Source organism: Hylobates moloch, unplaced genomic scaffold (assembly GCF_009828535.3).
Source record: "Hylobates moloch isolate HMO894 unplaced genomic scaffold, HMol_V3 SCAFFOLD_16, whole genome shotgun sequence".
Classification (NCBI taxonomy): Eukaryota; Metazoa; Chordata; class Mammalia; order Primates; family Hylobatidae; genus Hylobates; species Hylobates moloch.
The window spans coordinates 74,120,435-74,137,172 of NW_026652291.1; the positions used below are offsets into that span (position 1 = coordinate 74,120,435).

General features: G+C 40.7%; 1 protein-coding gene across 2 annotated transcripts in view; it reads right to left on the bottom strand.

Moving 5' to 3' along the window:
* Positions 1 to 12,784, bottom strand: part of SLC25A21 (solute carrier family 25 member 21) — a 523,509-nt gene extending 510,725 nt beyond the window's left edge. For both annotated transcript variants that reach the window (XM_032180289.2, XM_032180288.2), the window contains exon 1: positions 12,288 to 12,784. In XM_032180289.2, coding sequence (XP_032036180.1) covers positions 12,288 to 12,357 — 70 coding nt within the window. In that variant the 5' untranslated portion in view covers positions 12,358 to 12,784. The remainder of the gene's footprint in view (positions 1 to 12,287) is intronic.
* Positions 12,785 to 16,738: the final 3,954 nt, after the last annotated feature.

The window sequence follows — 16,738 nt, forward strand, 5'->3', positions numbered from 1 at the left end:
TCCCTATCAAGAATTTGGCTTCACGGAATAGAAAAAAAATCTTAAAATCCATAGGGAATCAAAAAAGAGGTAAAATAGCCAAAGCAATCCTGAGCAAAAAGAACAAAGCTGAGGCATCACATTACCTGATTTCAAAATACAATACAAGGCTATAGTAACCAAAACAGTATGGTATTGGTATAAAAAGAGACATATAGACAAATGGACCAGAATACACAAACTAGGAATAAATCCACATATTTAGAGCCAACTGATCTTTGACAAAGCTGACAAGAGGCTCTGGGTGGGGAAAGAATACCCTCTTCAAAAAATGGTACTAGGAAAATTGGATAACCACATGGAGAAGAATGAAAGGAACCCTTTTCTCTCACAATATACAAAAATCAACTCAAAATGGATTAAACACTTAAATATATGACCCAAAACTATAAAAATACTAGAAGAAAACCTAGGGAAAACTTTCCTGGACATTGGTTTTGGCAGAGAGTTTATGACTAATACCTCAAAAGTACAGGCAACAAAAACAAAAATAGACAAATAGGACTTAAACTAAAAAGCTTCTGCATAGCAAAAGAAATAACAGTGAAGAGACAACATGTTGAATGAGAGAAAATATTTGCAAACTATTCATCCAACAGGCAACTAATATCCAGAATATAAAAGAAACTCAAACAACTCAAAAGGACAAAGATAAATAATGTCATTAAAAAGCAGGCAAAGTACATGAATAGACATTTCTCAAAAGAAGACACACAAATACATATATGAAAAAATGGTTGGCACCACTAATCATCAGAGAAATGCAAATCAAAACCACAATGAGATATCATCTCACCCCAGTTAGAATGGTTATTATTAAAACGACAAAATTAACAGATGTTGTTGACGGTGCAAAGCAAAAAGAACTTACATTCTGTTGATGAGAATGTAAACTAGTATAGCCACTATGGAAACCATACAGAGATTTCACACACAAAAAAAGACTAATAATAGAATTACCACTCGATCCAGCAATTCCACTACTGGGTATCTACCAAAGGAAATGAAATCCACATATCAAAGTGATAGCTGCACTTGCATATTTATTGCAGCACTATTCACTATAGCAAACACATGGAATCAACCAAAATGCCCATGAAAAGATGATTGGATAAAGAAAATGTGGTATTTATAGACAAGGAAATACTATTTGGCCATTAAAAAAATATTAAAATCATGTCATTTGCAGTAACATGAATGAAACTGGAGGTTATTATCTTAAGAGAAATAAGCCAGTCACAAAAAGCCAAATATTGCATGTTCTCACTTATACGTGGGAGCCAAAACATTTGAACGCATGGAAGTAGAGTAGAAAAATAGATAACAGAGGCTGGGAAGGGTGAGCGAGGCAGGAGGGCAAGGATAAAGAGAAGTAGGTTAAAGAGTACAAAGATACAGTGAGATAGTAGAAATAAATTCAGGCTGGGTGCGGTGGGTCACGCCTGTAATCCCAGCACTTTGGGAGGCTGAAGTGGGCAGATCACTTGAGGTCAGGAGTTTGAGACCAGCCTGGCCAACATGGTGAAACCCTGTCTCTACTAAAAATACAAAAGTTAGCTGGGCCTGGTAGCACGTGCCTGCAATCCCAACTACTCAGGAGGCTGAGGCAGGAAAATCGCTTGAACCCAGGAGGCAGAGGTTGCAGTGAGCAGAGATCATGCCACTGCACTCCAGCCTGAGCAACAGAGTGAAATGTCATCTCAGAGAAAGAAAGAAGGAGGAGGAGGAGGAGAAAGAGGAAGGGGGTGGGGAAAAGGAGGGGGGAGGTGGAGGGGGGCAGGGGGAGGAGGAGAAAAAATAAATTCAATGTCTCATAGCAGAGTAGGATGACTACACTTAAAATGTATTATATTTGAGTAATAGACACCCTAAATATCCTGAGTTGATCACTATTCATTACATACATGTAAAAAATTTCTCATATATTCCATAAGTTTGCACAAATGAAAAAAGAGTCACCAGATAAAAAGAAGGGGGTAAAAATCAATCACACAGACAACTTTAAAGGGAAAAACTGATCAGTGACGTGAAATTCTGCAAAGATTAGATAAAATTAGGAATGAAAATGGCAGTTAACAGTTTTGGCATAAAGGTAAACATGGATATGCCAATTATAGCAGGTGGAAGACTGAGTGAGGAACTTTTCAGAAAGGTTGACCATGAAAGGAGGAACACAGGACCATAGCTTGAGATACGGGCTGTAAATCTGAGAAACACAATATGAGAAAAACACAATAGAATGTCTGTTGTGGGTTGGTCCCAGAAAAAGATATGTTGAAGTTTCAACTCCTGGTATCTGTGAATGTGACTTTATTTAGAAATAGGATCTTTTTTTTTTTTTTTTTTTTTTGAGATGGAGTCTTGCTCTGTCGCCCAGGCTGGAGTGCAGTGGCGCAATCTCGGCTCGCTGCAAGAAGCTCCGCCTCCCGGGTTCACACCATTCTCCTGCCTCAGCCTCTCCGAGTAGCTGGGACTACAGGCGCCCGCCACCACGCCCGGCTAATTTTTTTGTACTTTTCGTAGAGACAGGGTTTCACCGTGGTCTCGATCTCCTGACCTCGTGATTCGCCCACCTCGGCCTCCCAAAGTGCTGGGATTACAAGCGTGAGCCACCGCGCCCGGCCTGGAAATAAGATCTTTAAGGATGTAATCAAGTTAAAATATGGTCATATTAGATTACAGTGAACCCTAATCCAATGACTGGTGTCCTTCTAAGAAGAGGGACACAAAGATAGAGACAGATAGGGAGAGAATGGCCAGGCGCGGTGGCTCACGCCTGTAATTCCAGTGCTTTGGGAGGCCGAGGTGGGAGAATCACGAAGTCAGGAGACCCAGCCCATCCTGGCTAACATGGTGAAACCCCGTCTCTACTAAAAAAAATACAAAAAATTAGCCGGGCGTGGTGGGGGTCACCTGTAGTCCCAGCTACTCGGGAGGCTGAGGCAGGAGAATGGTGTGAACCCGGGAGTCGGAGCTTGCAGGGAGTCGAGATAGCCCCAGTGCACTCCAGCCTGGGCGACAGAGCAAGACTCCATCTCAAAAAAAAAAAAGAAAGAAATCTAATATTAAAAAAATAAAAATAAAAAAGATAGGGAGCGAACACCAAGTAATGAGGGAGGCAGAGATTGGAGTAATGTGTCCACAAGCCAAGGAATACCAAGCATTGCTGGCAACTACCAGAAGCTAGGAGAGAGGCGTGGGTCAGATTCTCCCTCACTGCCTCCAGAAGGAGCCAACCCTGCCAACAAAAGAAGAAATTTCTGTTGTTTAAGCTGCCCAGTTTGTGGTGCATTTTTCTGGCAACCCCAGCAAACTTATACAAGGACTACAGATAATAATGAAAAAATACATATCTGATAGAATATTTACAATGTGTATAAACCATGATAACATCAAAGTGTCAAAATAATTGACACAAACATGATAAAGATATTAATCACTTGGAAAATAACTATCTTCCAATTTAGATACAATAACAATATGGGAATGAAAACAAAAAAAGGAAATTGGTAAGAAAATTCGATCAAAATCTAGTACAACTGTAAAAATCTTGCACCTTTAACCTGGTTCCTTTCATTCATTGCCATTTTAAAGATACCACCAGGGAAGGGTGAGTTGGGAGGAGTGGGGAGGACGAATAAAAGTGGGTTAAAGTGTATAAACATACAGGAGGAGAGAAGGAATAAATTCAATGTTTGATAGCACAGTAGAATGATAATACTTTAAAATGTATAAATCATTTATACAGTATTGCTGTAAGTATTATCTAATGACTAGAATCCCTGAATATTTTTCTCTCTTCAGAGTAGGAACCTAAGAATATTCTATGGCTTGGACTTTTCATATTTATTTGTTAATATGGTCAACAAACATTTCTGAGTCCCTACTTGCTATACTCTGAAACACCTGGTTCTCAATATCCTAAGATGTTGTAGTCAAGGCTGGGGGCAAAGGGGAGGTGAGGAAGGGCTGGTTTAACCACGTTTTTAAAATACTGTGTAAAAGTTGTTTTAAGTTTCATGTCAGTTGAATCATATAGCCACATATTAAGGGTAGTTACACTTTTAAAACATCTTTCAGGAAGGTAGAGTAAAATAAGAAATCCTTTAAAATGTGGTATGCAACTCATATTTTGTTTGTTCTTAAATTCTGATTTTTGAGAACTAGATTTTCTTAAAGAGAGACAAGATTACATTTTACTTAAAATACATCCTTTAAAGGTATTTTATAATTAATTTGAGCAATAGGGTTGCTTCCTCCTATGTGCTTGAAATAAGGGTTATTTTTTTCTCCCTAATTACCCAGATAATGGGTTCCAGCCACCCTTTGATGCATCATAAAGGCTCACCTGTTTCAGTACAACCTGCTATTTATTATCAAACAATTAGTTTCCCAAATCCTGAATTTCCAAAGGTGCCATTTATCCAAATCACATGTGCATCCCCTTTGCACCATTTTGCAAAAGAATTTTCCTTGATCAAAATTTTAACCTTGATTACCCCCTGGTGTATCAGCCCTTTTATTACGTAGTTCAAATTAAAATCCAAAGGACTTCTAGTATACATACTATTAAGGCATCTATTTTAACTGTATTTTAGCTATTATATTAGAGTAAGAAAAGGGAGTAATCTTGTGAAAATGAAGATATGTAAGAAATTTGAAAACATTCTATACCTTTTTATTAGCCTTTTCAGGTTAAAAGCCTTGGACTGTCTCCCTATTAAAATATCGCAGCATTTGCATACACTCTCAGATAATTAATCTCCCGAAAGCCTATTCATTAATTCCAGATTTCCTTCCCTCAAAAAAGTCTTTCATTTCACTCTTATTTGACTCTTTGAAAGTGATTAATGAGATAACACTACACAAAGTACTTGAACTGTGTTTAGTGCAAGATTGGAAAACTTGTTTCCAGAACACTTTGAACTAAAACAATGAATTTAAATGAAAGCAACGAACTGCAGGGAGATGCACAAAGTAAAACAGAGTAATTGGTGGAGATGTGCTTATAAGCACCAGGGACTGGCTGGGTGCAGTGGCTCACACCTGTAACCCCAGCACTTTGGGAGGCTGTGGCAGGTGGATCACTTGAGGTCAGGAGTTTGAGACCAACCTGGCCAACATGGCAAAACCTCGTCTCTACTAAAAATACAAAAATTAGCCAGGCATGGTGGTGGGTGCCTATAATCCCAGCTACTGGGAAGGCTGAGGCAAAAGAATCGCTTGAACCTAGAAGGCTGAGGTTGCAGTAAGCCAAGATCACACCACTGTACTCCAGCCTGAGCGACAAAGCGGGACTCTGTCTCAAAAAAAAAAAAAAAAAAAAAGATACCAGGGACTAAGGTAAGGCTGGAAAGGACGAAACAGCAACCTGGAAGTTTTGGAAACTAAATCAGTCTTGCCAGCATGGTGATCTCACATGCATGATATATAGAAGGTGATAATGCTGTAGAAGGCATTCAGAGTGGGACTGGCAGACTTCGAGGAATATGAGTAAAAGATTCTGGGAGGCAGGAGGAGGGTCCTAGAGTTGCTACTACGGAAGGAAATTCAGTGTGGACGAGGCCTAGGAGTGACCTCAGGAGGAAGCCTGACAGGTCCTAGTAAGGGCAGGACCACTCAGGGGGCTAAGACAACATTGTCATAGACCCTGGGAGGTTCTGAGGTTGGGTACAAAATCCCTGTGAGAGTCTGGGGAGAATGATCATCTGAGTGGGCCTGATCCTATATGACATGGGAAATAAGAACTACCCCGTGGTCTTTGGGAACACATGGAAGGGTCCAAACTGATCATTAGGAAGAATGGGAAGGTCTGAGATGGACCCATGCTCCTAGCTCCAAGTTAGAGCTGATCAAGTACATGACAGGAGAGCCTCCTAGAGCCCTGCTGATATGCAGACAGAGTAATGATGTCATATGCAGGGGCTGCTGAGACCAGAGATCTTGGGAGCCCTAACACGTTTAGGGGAATTCTTTCAGACCTTATGTCAATCCATTTGGGGTCTTTGTGAGAAACAGAAAAAGGTGTCCCTTCCCCCAAGTGAACATGTCTGTTCTAGGATGCACTAATCATGGAGCAGAGAATGTGCTAGATTTCAATTCCTACTTGCTCTCATGTCCAGAGCCCTTTTTCAGTCCACAGTGTGCCCAACTACATGTAGAGGCCCTGAATGGAGGAGAAGTAAAACAACTAAATTTTCTCTTGGCTAAAGGATAATGTTTGCCTAGATAGATGAAATGATTTGGAGTGAGCAAGATACTACTTAATGGAAAGTCTGTATAGATTGTATTTGTAGGTAAAACAGTTATTTTAAGGAAAGTAAACTAATTACAACTACAGAGATTGTAAGAGTAGACTTGACTTCATCTTTCCAACTCCTATAGCAATGGTTGCATGGATGTGCAACTATGGCATGTTCATTATTCCCCTGTGCATCAGTTTCTTCGTCTGTAAGTGGGGATTATAATAGTGCTTGCCTTGTGAAGTTGTGGTAAGGATTAAAAGTGTTAACACATGTAAAGCTTAGAACTGGATCCAGCATTTAGTATTTAGTCAATAAATATTAGCTTGTTTTATTATTTGCATCATTCATATGCTAATGAAAATGTTAAAGCTGGATGGACTGTAGAGTCCATCTGGGAAACATTTATGGAGAAAATCATTTTCAATCTGGGCCTTGGAAAAATGGATGGAATTTCAATAGGTAGAGATATATCTCATTGATGAAGCTAGGAAAGTTCTTTTTAGGTGTTTAGAAGCCATTAGGCAAACAATTAGTGAGAGGAAATATTTGTATTTTATTTGGCACAATATCTCACCAGTTACCTCTAATCTTGCTACATATTCTAACGGGGATCGAAAGCCTCTAGTCTTTCCGTTAAGAAGACCTAATGAATCAGGTTGTTTCCTTATCTCCATACAAATAAAAATATTAGCTTCAAAAAAAAAAAAGTAAGGGGTAAGACATTCTAGGGGATCAGGAATAAAGGTGCAAAGTACAGGTAACAGTCAAGAATCATCAGCAGACCTGTTCAGCAGAAACTGAACAAAATGTGTAGGAGACGGTTGAAAAATAAGACTGAAAGCTAAATTGAGGGCATATAATAAGGAGTATGAAATTCATTCTTCTGTCTGGTCAGCAGTGAAAACCAAGAAAGATTTCACTTGCAGTTCTCTGCAATTTGGCTTTGACCTTCCCCCTCTATAGAGTCTTTTTTTCTCAAAGGTCTTCTAACACTGTGCTTCTAAACTTTAAAGTGCAAATCAATGATTGGGGCCCTCCCAAAACGCGGATTCCGATACGGTAGTGAAACTGCCATTGCAAAATTGTAACTGACGCAGTGAAATAAATCTGACCTAACAACTCCATCTTGCTTCTAACCTCCAAGCTGTCCTTGTTCATTCCTGGGTATAGGCCAAACTAACTTCGGGAGGAACTTCATTTATAGTTTACAGTTTAAAACAAAGATGACAACAGCCCTTTCCCAACACAGAACCCCTTCTTGCCTGGAGACTAGACTGCCTTTGTGGGACTAACAAATTAGCCAAAAGATTAGAAATCATGGTTTAGGAGTCATGCAGCTGGAGGTTACAAGATTCTGACCCTTCCCAAGTCGCTCCTGGGGATAACATTACTATTGCAAAGCCTAAGATCAGTGCTTGAGATATTTTGCAGACCCTGCACTTGATGAATCAGCTGGCACCATCTAGATCTAACTGGTTCTTCTGATCTTGTGGCCCCCACCCAGGAACTGACTCAGCATAAGACAGCTTCGGACTGCCTATGATTTAATCTCCGACCTGACCAATCAGCACTCCTGACTCTCTGGCTGCACCGCCCCCCCCAACCCCCCCAATGCTTGGGGAGACTGATTTGAGTAACAATAAAACTCCGGTCTCCCACACAGCTGGCTCTGAGTGAATTACTCTTTCTCTATTGCAATTCTCTTGTCTTGATAAATCGGCTTGGTCTAGGCAGCAGGCAAGGTGAACCTGCTGAGGCAGTTACAGTAGGTGAGGCCTGGGATCCTACATTTTCAACAGACTTCCAGATGCTACCATACTCCTTCCTGCAGCTCATCTATAGACCACATTTTGAGTACCAAGGGTCTGATCCAGTAACGTCTTCTCATTCTCATCTTTAACCCCTCTGCAATGCTGGTCCTTGTTGATCTTCCTGAAGTTCTCATCATTGGTTTCTCTGACTCTCTCATTATTGGCTTCTGTGATTCTCTCACCTGAATCTTTAAATTTATATATAAAAACCAATCTTTAGATGTATGCATCAGTTTCTTCTGAGGTGTAATGTATTGTCCAGGCAACTGTCAGTGCATCAATCTCTTTAGTCTTTTAAATGAAAATATTACAAACTATCTTCTTATAAAAGACAGACCTATATCGTTATAGAAAATACCTATTGCCCATTTCATGGTGTATCTAGGTTCTCTGGAAAATAATCTCCCCTGAGGTTCCCTAACTCACCTGCCCCACCAGTCTGCATAGGGATTAGCTACAGTTGATTGGTAGAGAGGTGGGCCCCTACTAATGCTGGGTTATTTTTAGTCTTTCCCCAGGACTTTGGACTAGAACTGAAAAAAAAAGCAAGTTAGTCTCTCACTCTCTCCAGGAAAAAGAAGTCAAGAGCATATATACATGGAAGCTGTTGGGGATCACATTCTGATACACAGACTAAAGAACAACAACAAAAAAAAACAGCAGTCAACTGTGAGAAAGAGGACTGAGGAGGACACCAGCGGAGCACAAGGAAATAGCTTCACAGTGTGGCACCCTGACAACCACTTATATCTTCACATGGACCAGGCAGGCAAGGTTAGACCATAGTCTGGACTGAGTCTTGGCAGAATGCCCTGTGATTTCTCCAAGTGAAAGGGTAGATAAGCAGCCTGGGGAGGAGCTGCTATCTTGTGGAAGATTGCCACAAGGCCGCTTCTCATCCCTCTCCCTAGTTTCAGTTGAATGCAAGACTTTCCACCTTACCCCCATGTAGGTTACAGATGCAGACCTCAACATTAAGTCTATAAAACTACGTGGCTGTGGTTTAGAGGTAGATCCTTCACAGCATAGTGACCACTCATCCCACCTATCCTCTGGTCTCTTCTGTTCAGTGCTGACTGTGGTGCTATGGGCACAGGGAGCTGGCACCATGATGTCTTGCTTTTGCTGTCTGTATAACTAATAAACTATCTGACTGGATTTGGGCCTGCTTACTCCTTACCAGGCGAGTGTCTGTGGAAGTCTTGCAAGCCATCCTGACAGGTGTAGTAGTAATACTTGTGGCCCTATTATTACCTGCCTCCCTGCTGCCTTAGGAACACTTGACTACTTAAAGAGAAGAGATGGAGAGACTTCACTTCCTGAGTTATCCTCAGCACTCCAGCCCCTTATTCCAGTTTGTTCCAGGAATGCATTCCAGACCTTGAATTCCACGAGATACCCTGGTATCTCTCCAATAAACCTCCCAGTTTCTTTTCTTTTTCACCTAAGAAAACCAGAATGTATCTTTGGCCTTCACAAACAAAAGGTCATAACACACACACACACACACACACACACACACACACACACAGCAGTGTTGTATTCATGGACAATATCAGTGATTAGAACTCCAGTGCCAGAGATTCAAATCCACTTTCTGTTTTTATTAAAATTCTTCCCCTTTGTGTATTGATTTCTATCTGGCCCTTGACCAAGTATATATAATATGATTAACCCACATGTATTACAGTACAATAAAGATAAAGTTTTATGAAAATGTTTTTGGCCAAGTAAAAGAAAATATAATTCTTTTTTACTATTATGAAAGTATAAGTTACTCTAATCATTTATTAATAACTCCATAGTATTAACTATATAAATCAACTATGCTGCTATTTTTAATTTATCTTATAAATATCCTAATTTGCATTTATATTAGTTACATTTATAAGAATATATGATGGAATCACACATATTTATACCAAATACTTATCATTCAACAAAACAGCATAAGTAGGATTAGAGTTTGATCTACTTTTTTTTTTTGAGACGGAGTCTCACTCTGTTCCGAGGTTGGCGTGCAGTGGCACGATCTCGGCTCACTGCAACCTCCGCCTCCTGGGTTCAAGCGATTCTCCTGCCTCAGCCTCCCAAGTAGCTGGGACTACAGCCGCACACCACCAAGCCCAGCTGATTTTTGTATTTTTAGTAGAAACAGGGTTTCACCATGTTGGGGAGGATGGTCTCAATCTCTTGACCTCTTGATCCACCTGCCTCGGCCTCCCAAAGTGCTGGGATTACAGGCGTGAGACACCGCACCTGGCTGAGTTTGATCTACTTTTAACATTCTTTGAGTTTAGCTGTGCCTAATACATAGTATGATCATATAAATTAACATACAGGTGCTTATGAGTCATCAGTCTTAGCTTAGGATGTTAATCAGTTGGCCTCACTTTCTCTTTGGACTAGCTGAGTTTTCTTTGATCAAGGTCATAGATTACAAATCAACGAGTCAGGTACAGAAGACAGAACCTTAGGCACTGTGGAATTTGACCAAAAATGGTAAATAAATTGGTGCAAATTCATCATCACAATTGGAAAACTGAAAGAGCAAGCAGTGGGGCCACTGCCATTATAATAATGGGTGATGGCTCACACCAGTAGTCCCACCACTTCGGGAGGTCAAGGGGGTCAGATTGCTTGAACCCAGGCGTTGGAGACCAGCCTGGGCAACATGGTGAAACCCTGTCTCTACAAAAAAAAAAATCCCCTTCCCCCAACTCCCCAAAACACTAGCCAGGCATGGTGGTGGGCTCCAGTAGTCCCAGCTACTGAGGAGGCTGCAGTGGGAGGATCACTTGAGCCTGGAAGGTTGAGACCAGCCTGGGCAACATGGCGAAAGCCCGTCCCTACAAAAAAAAAAAAAAAAAAAAAAAAAAAAAAAGCCGGCGCGGTGACGCGCATCGGTAATTCCAGCTACTCAGGAGGCTGAGGTAGGAGGATTGCTTGAACCCGGGAGGCGGAGGGTGCAGTGAGCTGAGATCGCGCCGTGGCACTCCAGCTCCGGTGCCTTCCAGTCTGGGCAAGAGAGCGAGACTCCATCGAAAAAAAAAGAAAGAAAAGAAAAGATTTTACAATTTCCTGTAAGAAATGAATGGCTCTAATGTGATATTGATGAAATATCATCTTTAAGAAAGTGTACAGATTGTGAGTGACACATGTGGCTGCTCATGTTAGTCCTGAGATGCAAGTAGATCATGACATAATGATAACCAGTCATTTGCAGTAGTCCCTTATAAAAAGTCCAAATTTGTTTGAAAATACAGTAACTTTTACTAGTCGAAGTTAAACATTAAACATTTTCTAGTCATTGCCTTAGCAGGATTTATTAGAGTTACTATAGTATAATTTATTGAAAGAATGGCTAGATTTATAAAATGTTTTCTGGTGATGAGCCAATTACGGCAATTATTTTAGTTATATATTTATAATAAAAATGCATGACTGTAAGATTAAATTTTAAACCAAATCGTAATTTATATTTTAAAAAGCTTTGAAATACTTGCACATAACACATCTCGTGGTTAGTAACTTTCTCCAGCTACATTTAAAAGTATTTCCAAGATTAATTACAACATTTTTTTCCTAAAGGTTTATTTTTTCCCCACAGCATAACTCTATAAATTAACGTGAGCCCATTATATCAAAGGTGTTTATGTGTGTTACATATGCATTTAATTTTAATATCCTTATTTAAGGCACGAATATCCCCAAGCAAGCACGGTATGCAATAGGAAGTCCTTTGGAGTCCTGTAAGTACTTTGATGAGGAATGCAGGATTTAAGTAAGATCTGAGCGAGCTTAAAGAAAGACTCTACAATTGATAAAACTAAGTCAGACCGAACTGGATCATTTTCAAGTAAAATAGCTAGCAAGGCAAAAAGACTGCCTCAAAGTCGCTGCCCTTGGGGCTCTCCCACTTGCTTTACAGGCTAGGAACGGAGAATGCCGGGAACCCGAGAGCGGCCGGCGCCGAAGCCGAGGCAACTTTACGCGGGGCACCCATTACTCGCAGTCAACTCCCGGCCTCCTCTGCTCTCGCGCCTCCAGGAGCTCAAGCACTGCTCCTGGAGCGCGGAATTTTGAGGAAGAGGGCAGAACTTCAGTAAGGAGACCTGTCTGGGAAACGTTTTCATGACACGCGGTGGGGAAAGCGACTAGCCTCTGGCGGGGCAGGGCGGGGTGGCCTTACCTGCAGAACCGCCGGCCACGATCTGCCGAGAAGCCTCGCGCACTAAGCCGACTTCAGGCTTGGCGGACATCTTCGCCGGCGGGGAGGACGAGGGAGTAGGCTCAGATGCGTGGACGAGCTCGCAGCCTAAACAGCCTGCTGATCCAGAGAGCCCGGGCTGGGCTGGTCCTCGGGCGCGTTGGCTCCCTGTGGAGCAGCAATCCGGCAACTGCTGGAAAGCGAGGGTTCGAGGCGCAGATTCGTCGCGCAATCTCCGGCGAGTCGGAAGCTGTCCGCAGGGCTCTTGCAGAGGCGCCCCCGGCTCCGAAAATGTGCCTGTAAAGAAGACTCGCGGATGGGGTTGGGTTGGCTCACCGCAGCGGGTCAGGCTTTGTCTCCTAGATTGGCGCCCACGCCCTTCTCTATCAGGAGCCTCCGGCAGTTTGTCAAACTAGACGCGTTGCCTCTGATAACTCAAGTGAAGTGACCCAGGCCTGGAGCGCCAAGTGCAAAGCGGGGACGACCCTTGCACCTCCTGGCAAGCCAGAGCACAGTGAGGTTCGAAAGAAGAGACAAGTGAATAAATTCCTCAGTTAGTTGTCCTGTAATTGTGGTCTGTAGCAACTAAGTGAAAGCAAATCTAATTCACACTTACCTTACAATAGAGCTAAGGTAGTACTTTACCAAAAATGGTTTTGATTTAAGGTAAAATCATACCTCATCAACTTGAGTTTTATTTACCTAAGGACCAAAAGAAGAAAAAGCCTGGTTACAAGTAGTTTCTTCTACACCCAGGTCAGTGGTTCTTAAAAGTGGTTTTAGTACCCACAGCATCAACATAATTTGTGAATGTGTTAGGAAGTCAAATTCATGGGTCCCACCCCGACCTAAATTGAATCAGAATCTCTGGGGATAGGGCCCAGAAACAAGTTCTCTGTTGGTTGTCATGAACTTTAAAGGTGGTGAACCACTGACCTAAACAATTGAGGAACATTAAGGAACTTACAGTATATTCTGTCAATAAAAGGTTTGATTATTCTTACTAGCCCCTTAGGATAGTTAGCAAAACAAAACTACTAATTTATACTCTTTTAAAACTACAAGTTGCCTGTGTTATGTAGGAGAGATATAAGATTGTGAAATTTTCCAAAAATACCTGCCACATCCCTGGCAGGAGATGATAAGAGTAAAAGAGAGAATTGGGAGGCTTTAGAAGCCCTATTGTAATATTTCTTAAAACACATTGTTTAATGCTAAATATATTTAGTATGAGCCGTATAAAAATTGCCATTTTTGGAGGTCAAAAACCGTTGAATATCAGCAATTTAGTATGGTTCAATTTATGTGATTTCTAATCAAATGTACAAAGTACACTAATTTGGTTTCATACTTGATTTTTTATTTCTTAGGCTGAGTCATTAAAAGTTGATCAGTGATATCTGGCAAAATTATTAAAAGTGCTTGACGAATTGTGGAGACTTGCTGCTTATGTGATCAGATATACAAAAATAAAGTTTTTCATTTCATTAAATATTTGATTAAAACTGCTAAGTTTGAAAATGTTTACCAAGAAATAGTTTTCAGAAATTTTGCTAACTTGATAGAATAAAGGCTTTTGGGCAATATCTTTCAGACTTTTACTAATTAAATGTGGAATCTTGAGCGCAATATAGAATCACTTATTCAACAAATATTGAGAACCTGTTATATACTAGGCATAGAAACAGAATTTCAGAGCTCATAGCAGATGTTTTCCTCATTTTTCAAAGCAGAAACTGAGTTTTCCAAGATCACACCAGGAGTAATACTATAGCTGGGATTCCCTCGCAGGATTCCTTCTTTTGATAGCAGTGGATTATAGATTTAAATATTAACCACAGGCTAAACAAACTACATTCTGTCACGCAAATACCCCCATAAATTAATTCCATTTTTTTAATTTTTTAGTTTTTAAAAATTTGGTCACAACTATTAAACCCCAATGCACACACTGAAACAGATTCTACACTGAGAGCTCAGTAAGTGTTAGCACTTGCCTAGATACTGACAATATCACTACAAATCCCTCGCCTGTGGCACTTATAATCTAATGGAGGAGATCCTACCACCTTTTCAGTAAATTTTTGCCTTCCCTACATTATCCAGGAAATGCAATAATACTTTTAGGTCAAGATTTAAAGACAATATTTTGACATAATTATTTCCACGAGTGTCTTCCCCTCTGAAGATCTTATCCATGGTAGGTGGGAGCAAGTTTGTATCTCACTAAGACCCAGCCTCTGAAAAGCCCTATGGATTCACTTAGAAAACTCCCAGTTATCCTTGTTAAAAAGTTACTTCCTCTTTTTAACCTCTCCGGACTAGAAGAGATATCTTTGAGTGAAAAAAGCAAGACTTGATATCACATATAATCCAGTCCTATACCTCTAGAATACTAAAGGATATGGGGCCTAGGCATGAGAATATTCTAGAGCTTGGGAGTCAACAAGAGTCAATATAGAGCCAATAAGTACCCACTGTGCTAAACGCTCTGCTAAACGCTCTGATAATGGAATGTAATTCTTATCTGCAGCTAAATTTGCTCATGGCCAATACTGGAATGCTGGAAGATTTAGTACTGGGAATGAACGGTAGTATTTACACTCATTTCAGATTCCCTAGCCTCTGTCACATTGTTGTTCTATTATTGTTTTGAATAATGATGTGATATCCTAATGGGGCAAAACTGCTAAAGTGTGAAGATTACATTTTTTTAAATTATTGATTTTTTTAGCTGATCTTGGTTGATAATTAGATGATTACTGACTTCCCTATTGTTTGTCAAGTGGCTAAAAAAACCCTTCAGGAACATAACTGGGAATCTAGGAGTTAAGAAAGCCTCTAAGCCATCAAGATGCAGAAATCCATTTAGAATTAATTTTAGAACCAGTTTTTAAAAGGGTGAATATCTGATTTCTTGCTTCATATCAGATTAGAAAGAACATATTAAAAGATAATTGGATTGTTTGGGGAGAATAGGGGAGGTTCTAGAAAAGTAAAGAGCAATCTGCAATCTTCAGGCCATATTCAACCTATCTAGTCAATTGTAGTAACAACATTCATTGACTTTACCTTCTCCCAGGAACTGGGCTAATTAAGCATTTTGTAATCCATTATCTCATTCCTGTTTTACAAAGGAGGAAACTCTGGCACTGAGATGAAGTAACTTCCCCAAAATAACACTGAGTATTCGGCTAAGGTATTAATTTGAACATAAGTATAATTTAGGAGCCCTCTATTTGTTAGGCTATAGTTTTTTGTTTTGTTTTGTTTTGTTTTAATTTTTAAAACAATCTTTTGTAGAGACAAGGTCTTTCCGTGTTGCCCAGGCTGGTCTGGAACTGCTGGACTCAAGCAATTTTCCCATCTATGCCTCCCAAAGTGCTGGGATTACAGGTGTGAGCCACACCAGGCCTGGCCAGGCTATGTTTATTATTAGACCCTCTATGATTAGGCTATATTATTAAGCTACTATTTATGGGGGTTTTTTGTTGTCGTTGTTGTTGTTGCTGTTTTGTGAGATGGAGTCTTGTCCTGTTGCCCAGGCTAGTGCAATGGCGCTATCTCAGCTCACTTTAACCTCTGCCTCCCAGTTTCAAGCGATTCTCCTCAGCCCCCTGAGTATATGGGATTACAGGTGCGCACACCACACCTGGCTAATTTTTGTGTTTTTAGTAGAGAAGGAGTTTCACCATGTTGGTCAAGCTGGTCTCAAACTCCTGGCCTCAAGTTATCCACCAGCCTCAGCCTCCCAAAATGCTGGGATTGCAGGCCCGGCCTGTTGTTATTTAAAAAAAAAAAAAAAAAAAAAATTCTAATAGTGACGGCATTTTGCCAAGTTGCCTAGGCTAATCATGAATCCTGAACTTAAGCCATCCTCCGAACTTGGCCTTCTAAAATGTTGGGATTATGGGTGTGAGCCCCGGCCAGCATGAATTTTCTAAGTCAGACCAAAGAACTATTGACAGATAATTTTTTGTTGAAGGAGGCTGTTCTGTGCATTGTTGGATATTTAGCAGCATCCCTGACCTCAATCCAATAGATGCCAGTAGCAACTCCCTCCCGATTATGATAACCAAAAATGTCTCCAGACATTGCCAAGTGTTGCAAAGGTCACTTCTCTGATATCACTTTATTTAACTTTCCAGCAACATTTGAAAAAAAAAAAAAAAACCTGACCACCCTTTGTTTAAAAACTTTCTTTTCTGATTGTGTCAAAATTAAAGGGCTGGGCACGGTGGCTCACGTCTGTAATCCCAGCACTTTGGGAGGCCAAGACAGGTGGATCACCTGAGGTCAGGAGTTCCAGACCAGCCTGACCAACATGGAGAAACCCCGTCCCTACTAAAAATACAAAATTAGCCCAGGTGTGGTGGCACATGCCTGTAATCCCAGCTACTCAGGAGGCTGAGGCAAGAGAATTGCTTGAACCC